The sequence below is a fragment of the Hyla sarda genome, chromosome 3 (assembly GCF_029499605.1).
Source record: "Hyla sarda isolate aHylSar1 chromosome 3, aHylSar1.hap1, whole genome shotgun sequence".
Classification (NCBI taxonomy): Eukaryota; Metazoa; Chordata; class Amphibia; order Anura; family Hylidae; genus Hyla; species Hyla sarda.
This window is the reverse complement of record NC_079191.1, coordinates 202793991-202802647: the sequence shown is the minus strand read 5'-3', so window position 1 is coordinate 202802647 and position 8657 is coordinate 202793991. Positions and strand designations below refer to the sequence as shown.

The 8657-nt window shown below is 40.5% G+C and overlaps 1 protein-coding gene across 5 annotated transcripts in view; it reads right to left on the bottom strand.

Moving 5' to 3' along the window:
• Positions 1 to 3544: 3544 nt before the first annotated feature.
• Positions 3545 to 8657, bottom strand: part of KCNQ5 (potassium voltage-gated channel subfamily Q member 5) — a 638117-nt gene continuing 633004 nt past the window's right edge. For 3 of the 5 annotated variants that reach the window (XM_056565866.1, XM_056565867.1, XM_056565869.1), the window contains one exon: positions 3545 to 6278. In XM_056565866.1, coding sequence (XP_056421841.1) covers positions 5316 to 6278 — 963 coding nt within the window. In that variant the 3' untranslated portion in view covers positions 3545 to 5315. The remainder of the gene's footprint in view (positions 6279 to 8657) is intronic. The other 2 variants (XM_056565871.1, XM_056565870.1) reach the window with 1 other exon arrangement.

The window sequence follows — 8657 nt, the reverse complement described above, 5'->3', positions numbered from 1 at the left end:
ACTTGCCAAAGGAGGCAGTACAAGATATTAACTCTGCAGGGTGCCCAAACTTTTGCAGACGCCATTTTTTGGTTTTCTGTTATTTTGAAAGTGTAAATGATGGAAATAAAATCTAACTTTTGTTGACATATTATAAGAATGTCTCATCTGTAATTTGATGCCTTTTGGAGATTTTTCCATCTTTCCTTGGCTTCTTTATGCACATTAATACAAATATTTACATGAGGTGCCCAAACTTTTTATCCCCACTGTAATTGAGCAAATATGGTATTTCCAAAAATCTTAAGCTTGATGTGCCATACATGTTTTACTTCCTTAGTTAGCTACATAAGCTAATAAATTCATATATTTTTTATTTATTTATTTGCTTTGTGTTCTGGGCATTATTGTCCAGCTCTATCCCTTTTACCACCATATGTGAGCTCTTGGTCAGGGATGCTTAATCTGTGAGTAATCAATCTTCTCTACCTTTTTTGATACATTACAGTTTGGCAGCAAGTATATAAGTCAGGATAACATCAAAAGTTATTCAAACATATACCATGGCATAGCCCAGGAGCTCAGTTGATTAAATGTAGTTGCAAAGGTTTAGCGGAGGTACTGCAGAGAAAAAAAATGTTTTCAAATCAACTGGTGCCAAACAGTTATACAAATTTGTAAATTACCTCTATTTCAAAATCTTAATCCTTCCAGGACTTATCAGCTGTTGTATGCTCCAGAGGAATTTGTCTAGTTCTTTCCAGTCTGACAACAGTGCTCTTTGCTGCCACCTATGTCCGTGTCAAGAACTGTCCAGAGTATGAGTAAAATTCCCATAGCAAACCTCTCCTGCTCTGGACAGTTCCTGACAGGTGGCAGCAGAGAGCACTGTGGCCAGACTGGAAAGAACTACACAACTTTCTCTGTAGTATAAAGCAGCTGACAAATACTGAAAGGCTTCAGATATGTAAATAGAAGTCATTCACAAGCAGTTAAACATTTGCTGCAATATAAGCCAGTTAACAAACAAAGGTTTGCTAAGGAAAAATTACCCTATTGAGGCAGCAAATGCTGGATATTACATAAAGTAATGAATAATTATTCTAAATTAAAAAATTTTTTTTTTTGATCATTGGGGGTCAAATCGCTGGGATGAGAATGGGGATTGTTTGGCAGCCCCAAACGTTCAGACCCCCACTGATCAACTTGTTATTCTCTGTCTTGTGAATAAGGGAAAACATCATAAGATGAGAATACCCTTTTAAGACCTACATAAAAGAAAATCATGCATAGTTTATAAGGCAACAGGTCTTCATAATCAGTCTTTCCTCTTCCTTTTAGTTCTGCATATTGCAGTGTACAGATTGTGCACTAATGTTGCATTAATTCTGCCCCCTACATTTACTTCATGTAATATTAGGTGTTAGCATATTCTACTGAAGAAAAATTCACTGCTAAAAAAAAAAAAGGGAACACAAAGATAACACATCCTAGATCTGAATGAATGAACTAATCGTATGAAATACTTTCCTCTTTACATAGTTGAATGTGCTGACAACAAAATCGCACAAAAATGATCAATGGAAATCAAATTTATCAACCCATGGAGGTCTGGATATGGAGTCACACTCAAAATCAAAGTGGAAAACCACACTACAGGCTGATCCAACTTTGATGCAATGTCCTTAAAACAAGTCAAAATGAGGCTCAGTAGTGTGTGTGGCCTCCACGTGCCCGTATGACCCCCCTACAATGCCTTGGCATGCTCCTGATGAGGTGGCATGTGGTCTTTTGATGGATGTCCTCCCAGACTTGGACTAAAGCATCCGCCAACTCCTGGACAGTCTGTGGTGCGTTGGTGGATGGAGCAAGACATGATGTCCCAGATGTGCTCAATCAGATTCAGGTCTGGGGAATGGGTGGGCCAGTCCATAGCATCAATGTCTCCCTCTTGCAGGAACTGCTGACACACTCCAGCCACATGAAGTCTAGCATTGTCTTGCATTAGGAGGAATCCAGGGCCATCTGCACCAGCATATGGTCTCACAAGGGGTCTGAGGATCTCACCTCGGTACCTAATGGCAGTCAGACTACCTCTGGAAAGCACATGGAGGGCTGTGTGGCCCCCCCCCAAAGAAATGCCACAACAACATGTGAAATTGTCAATCAGTGTTGCTTCCAGAGTGGACAGTGTGATTTCACAGAAGTGTGATAGACTTGGAGTTACACTGTATTGTTTAAGTGTTCCCTTTATTTTTTTGAGCAGTGTATTAGTCTAGAATCATGCCTAATGCTTCTGTAATCATGTTAATGGCTATTCTTCTCTAAAGTTGTAAAAATGTAAATGTCAGGACTTAATGGCCCTATCAGTAGAGGGTTTCTTTAAAGCAGGCTAACAAATCTGCTGACAGGCTCATAAATAGGTAAGAGAGTCCTTATATACGTTATGTCTTGATCGTGCAGCTTGCTCCCTTTAAGCGTTCGGATCACATTGACACCTTGCAGGACCTTATGCAGACTAAGGCTGCTTTCACACTGCAGTTGTGCCTAGTCCTTAAATGGTTGTCAGGCTCTTTTTGTTTTTTTCCAGCCTTTATCTTATCGGGACAGGGCACAATGGGCAATAAAGGATCCGGATGGATTTCATTTACTATAATGGGATCCATCGGGCGCCGTTATTTTGTAGTGGGACTAGTGGGAGAAAAAGACGGCAGGAGCAGTTATTTTTCTCCCGCTATTTCCCCGGGTTCCCCCGACGGCCATCACACTGCCATGTGCTAACGTCAGTGTGAAAGAAGCATAACAGTGATCATCAGAACCCTTGAACCTCAAGGGCAAACAATAGACCTGTTTACAATAAGTTTCAATTAGGGAGTTTTATCATAACCTGTGCAGTGAAAAAGTTGACCAGTTGGCCATAGCAACTAATCACATAGCTTCTTTTATTTTTAATAAAGCCTCTATGAATAAAATAAATAAATAAATGAATGAAGCGATCTGATTGGTTCCTATGGGCAACTGGCCAACTTTTCCTCTGCTCAGGTTAAATAAATCTCCCCCAAAGTTTCTATATTGCAGTGTCCAAGTTCCAAAAGAAATGTGAATGGCACCACCTCTCAATGAAAATAGCAAAAGTCCAGACGATTAATTAGAATCCCGCAGGAGATGTATCTCTGATAAACATAAGGTGTACTGGCTGGTAAGTCCATGACATAATACAGTAAGTGGTGATGAAGAAAGACATACTCACCCTTCAGTTTATGTTCATATGTGAAAGGATCCTTTATTTCATATCGAATCCTTGGGAAAAAGGCAGAATATGGATGAGGCCAGAGGCTGAATCAGCGACATTTCACACGGTGTGTGAAACGTCGCTGTCTTTTTCTCAAGGATTCAATATGAAATAAAGGATCCTTCCACATATGAACATATACTGAAGGGTGAGTGCGTCTTTCTTCATCTCTTACTTACTCAGTGCAGTGTGACTGCATTAAACCCTTCATTCCCTTTATATTAAACTGTAATACAAAAATATCAGGATTGTAAAAAACAAACAAACTAAAACATATTTGTGTTTTATTACGTCTTTCAGAAAAAAATATTCCATATATTATCTTATATATGATCCATAGAATTGCGCAGTTATGTGCACAAAATTTTATTAAATAAATTAAATTAAAACTAGTAAATTTCAAGCTCTTAAGCATTTCATTTAAGGCAAATACAGTATACCAAGTTATTTGTGATCATTTACCAATAAAATAAACTAAGGGTACCTGCATTGTCTAATGATGGAGAAAATGTAACAGAAACAATTTTTTTCTTTTTTCTTTTTAAATAAAAACTTGTTTTTATATTTTGCAATCATCTATTAATCAAAATGCAGACCTATGAGATATGGCAATGTACAATGAAATAAAGGCACGTGAAACATTGATTAAAATAAAATGAAAGGAAAACTTGTATAGTTGTATACATTGTACAATACTTTTCAATGTACAGAATAGTTATTTGGCTAAACGGATGCAGACATTCAAAATAAGTTATTTCTAATACGAGCTGAGATGTTGAGCTACCTTAGATAATGTCACAAAATTATTATTAGTAAACAAGCTTTAGTAAGAGCAAAAATGTTACTAATGAAATGGTACCCCGAAATGCAATCTGAAATGGCAAACAGTAATAAGGTTTTGTGCTTCAGACATCTTTCAGAATTGATCATTCAATCTTTGTTCATGTCGGAGAAACAGTAGAACACAATAATTCATTTGCAACAACGTCATCTCAGTATAGGGAGAGGACTTTCTGTCATCTACCCCTTAATAAAAGAATATATTTCAATATCTACTAAGAATGGCTTTGTCAGAACGTAGCCAACCGAAAAAAGAAATAATAAAAATAAAAGCAATATGAAATTGGCTTTAGTTCTTATCAATTTGTTTTCTAAATTGATGTCCCTTGAAGCAGGTTCCTTAGACATGGACACCATATATACAATATACAGTATGTAAGTACGTTCACATAACAAGCCTATCATTTAACATCCAAGAATACTTTAAAAAGAAATGTGGAGGCAGAACATTTTTTTCATAGTAAACAGGTCACGTCCTTCATGAAAGAGTTTTTACAGCATTTAGTATGGTTAAGACTGCAGTGATTTGTTTCATGTATTATAAATCTTCGTAGCAAAAGAATGTTCCTATGACAAGAAGAACCTGAACGTGATGTGCCAACTGTATGCTTGTCACAACACTATTTCACCCCAAAATATACAGAAATGAACATTCTTGTTATATGTGCATTAAATGACTGAAATGAATGAATGTGTATGTGTCATCTTGTCACAACTAGCAGCGGTTAAGGTCCAATGTTACTGTTTTCCTTGGTAAAATGCTAGCAGCTGTAACATCCTTTTCTTGTAAACACGACCATATATTTCTAGTTTTGGACAGATAAAATAGTTTTTCCATCTAGATTCAAAGTGCTTTAGATTATGCAATTTGTGAACAGTACCATAAAAATGTAGGGCTCCCAAAATATTACTTTTAAATCACATTAAAACATTTGGTGTCATTGACTTTATAGGTGAGTGGGCATTTAAACCAACCACTGTATACAGTATTCAATAGTTTATAGGGTTAAAGATACATACATATCTTCATTACATTTCTAGCCTTTATGTAAAACATGCATTTTCATGCAACCAGGAGAGATTGGCTCATAGAACTTCCTTTCAGGTTCTTTTTCCGATTCTTGCACTGCTAATTGTAAACGCGCTCCAAACAGATCATGCGGTGATATGAATGACTAAAGGAACTGTAAACTCTATAAAAACGTTATTTGTGTTTGACATGTGGAGGGCTAAGGGTTTGTGTACCATCCCTAGTTTTGCTAATGCTTTGAGATGATCTTGCTATTCCAGTTCTCAAAGAGTCAGATAACAATGTAGTTTGCACTGTTGGCTCAGAGGCAGCGTCAAATGTTTCAGTCTCTGTCTCCAACTCTTCATCTGCAATAAAAAGTTTTGACTCCCTCCATTGTTGGTATGTTTCCTGGCTGCCTCTTGAGACACTTGAGTCACTGCATGATAGCTGTTCATTTAGTTCTTCTGTGGATTGAATCAGATTTTGCACAGAAATTGATTTGCCAAAATCCTTGTGTGTAAAAGGAACTGAAGACAATACCCCACTATTTGTTTCAAGGCTTTTCCGCCTTATAAAATTTTTAGTTAAACTGGGTTGTGCAGGCTGTACGCTTTCTTGTGAGGCAACAAGGCAGGAGGTAACATCACAAACATCCTCTTTTGTAGTCATAGGAATAATATGAATTCGTTCTGGTTTGTTGATATGTTTCAATGGAGATACAGCTGGTATCTGTAGTGTTGTTGGTGCTGTTGGCTTTGAGGCCTGGCTTATTTGGTTTGATATATTGTTTGTTACCACAGTTACAGGTTCACTTACAGGTCCAGGAACAGTTACGTTTGCTGACAACTGCGTTGCTTGGCTGTCCAAGGTAGGACTAAATCTATAATAAGCAGGTGCATTAAATTCATTTGGTGTGAGTACAAACTGTAACCCCCGAGGGATGTTGGCACTAGCTGATCTGGTTATGTATCCACTGTTCTGTGCAGAATTTGACAGATCTTTGCTGTCTATTGGACTTTGATAATCTGAAGTTTGTTCACATTCAAATAGGGGCATCTGAAAGGATGCCAGTGTCAGTGCTGAGGCAGATCCTTTCTTTAAGACCTGTTGGTAAATATCAAGTAGGCTGTCTAATTTTGACTCAATCGACTGTACCTACAAAAGAAAAAAAAGATAATAATAATACAAACATATAACACATCAATACTTGTAAAACTAGTTATGGATCTACTGTATATCTTCATTACATGCCCAGGGACATAGTTAAGTGGCAACTAGGTAGCATTAGGAGGGTATACTACCTTGGTTAATGCTATCTTAGTATCCACTTGAGGCTTGGGGGCCCACTCGGGAATACAGGAGGGCCCAAGTTTACCCACAGATTTAAAGGGGTACTCCAGGGGAAAACTTTTTTTTTAAAATCAACTGGTGCCCGAAAGTTAAACAGATTTGGAAATTACTTCGATTAAAAAATCTTAATCCTTCAAGTACTTATTAGCTGCTGAATACTACAGAGGAAATCCTTTTCTTTTTGGAACACAGTGCTCTCTGCTGACATCACGAGCACAGTGCTCTCTGCTGACATCTCTGTCTATTTTAGGAACTGTCCAGAGCAGCATATGTTTGCTATGGGGATTTTCTCCTACTCTGGACAGTTCTTAAAATGGACAGAGATGTCAGCAGAGAGCACTGTGCTCGTGATGTCAGCCGAGAGTACTGTGTTCCAAAAAGAAAATAATTTCCTCTGTGGTATTCAGCAGTACTGGAAGGATTAAGATTTTTTAATAGAAGTAATTTACAAATTTGTTTAACTTTCTGGCACCAGCTGATTAAAAAAAAAAGTTTTCCACCAGAGTACCTGTTACGCCGAGCGCTCCGGGTCCCTGCTCCTCCCCGAAGCGCTCGCGGCGTTTCTCTCCCTGCAGCGCCCCGGTCAGACCCGCTGTCCGGGAGCGCTGCACTGACATTGCCGGCGGGGATGCGATTCGCATAGTGGGACGCGCCCGCTCGTGAATCGCATCCCAAGTCACTCACCTGTCCCGGTCCCCGGCTGTCATGCTCTGGCGCGCGCGGCTCCGCTCTCTAGGGCGCGCGCGCGCCAGCTCTCTGAGATTTAAAGGGCCAGTGCACCAATGATTGGTGCCTGGCCCAATCACCCTAATTAGTTTCCACCTGCTCCCTGGCTATATTACCTCACTTCCCCTGCACTTCCTTGCCGGATCTTGTTGCCTTAGTGCCTAGAGAAAGCTTCTTCTGTGTTTACCTTTACTGTGTTCCTGACCTCCTGCTATTACCATTGACTACGAACCTTGCCGCCTGCCCCGACCTTCTGCTACGTCTGACCTTACTCTTGTCTACTCCCTTGTACCGCGCCTATCTCAGAAGTCAGAGAGGTTGAGCTGTTGCCAGTGGATACGACCTGGTTGCTACCGCCGCTGCAAGACCATCCCGCTTTGCGGCGGGCTCTGGTGAATACCAGTAGCAACTTAGAACCGGTCCACCGACACGGTCCACGCCAATCCCTCTCTGGCACAGAGGATCCACCTCCAGCCTGCCAATTCGTGACAGTACCCCTCTAAAATTGTCCCAAAACTGATGTTTCCAATTACCTTGGCATAAGTGGTTAAAGTACCTGTGCATAACAGGTCACATGGCAATCTGTATGCAGGTCCTTTTACTGTTGAAATGGCAGAGCAGCAAGGCTAATGAGACAAGGGTAGCTGATTGATAAGGGTATGAGTTCTGGTGTGGGGAGCTTTATTAGCTTAGGGGATCTGGCATCTGTATCTAGATGTTCTTTTTTGAGTATTTATTTAGGGGTCTAAATGTATTTAGGGTTTCTGGGGTCTATATTTATTCAGATGTAGGTCCATCAAGTTCAACCTATAATCCTAATAAGTCCCTATTGAGTTGAGTTGATCCAGAAGAAGGCAAAAAACCCTCATACTAGAAGTAAAAATTCCTTCCCGACTCCAAATATGGCAGTCAGAATAAATCTCTGGATCAACCTTCTGTCCCTATAAATCTAGTATACATAACCAGTATTGTTATTACTCTCCAAAAATGCATCCAGCCCCTTTTTGAACTCTATTAGGCTGGGTTCACACTACGTTTTCTCCCATACGGGAGCGCATACGGCAGGGGGGAGCTAAAAGCTCGCGCTCCCGTATGTCACCGTATGCGCTCCCGTATGTCATTCATTTCAATGAGCCGACCGGAGTGAAACGTTCGGTCCGGTCGGCTCGTTTTTGCGCCGTATGCGCTTTTACAACCGGACCTAAAACTGTGGTCCCCGCGCTGCACTGACATTGCCGGCGGGGATGCGATTCGCATAGCGGGACGCGCCCGCTCGTGAATCGCATCCCAAGTCACTCACCTGTCCCGGTCCCCGGCTGTCATGCTCTGGCGTGCGCGGCTCCGCTCTCTAGGGCACGCGCGCGCCAGCTCTCTGAGATTTAAAGGGCCAGTGCACCAATGATTGGTGCCTGGCCCAATCACCCTAATTAGTTTCCACCTGCTCCCTGGCTATATTAC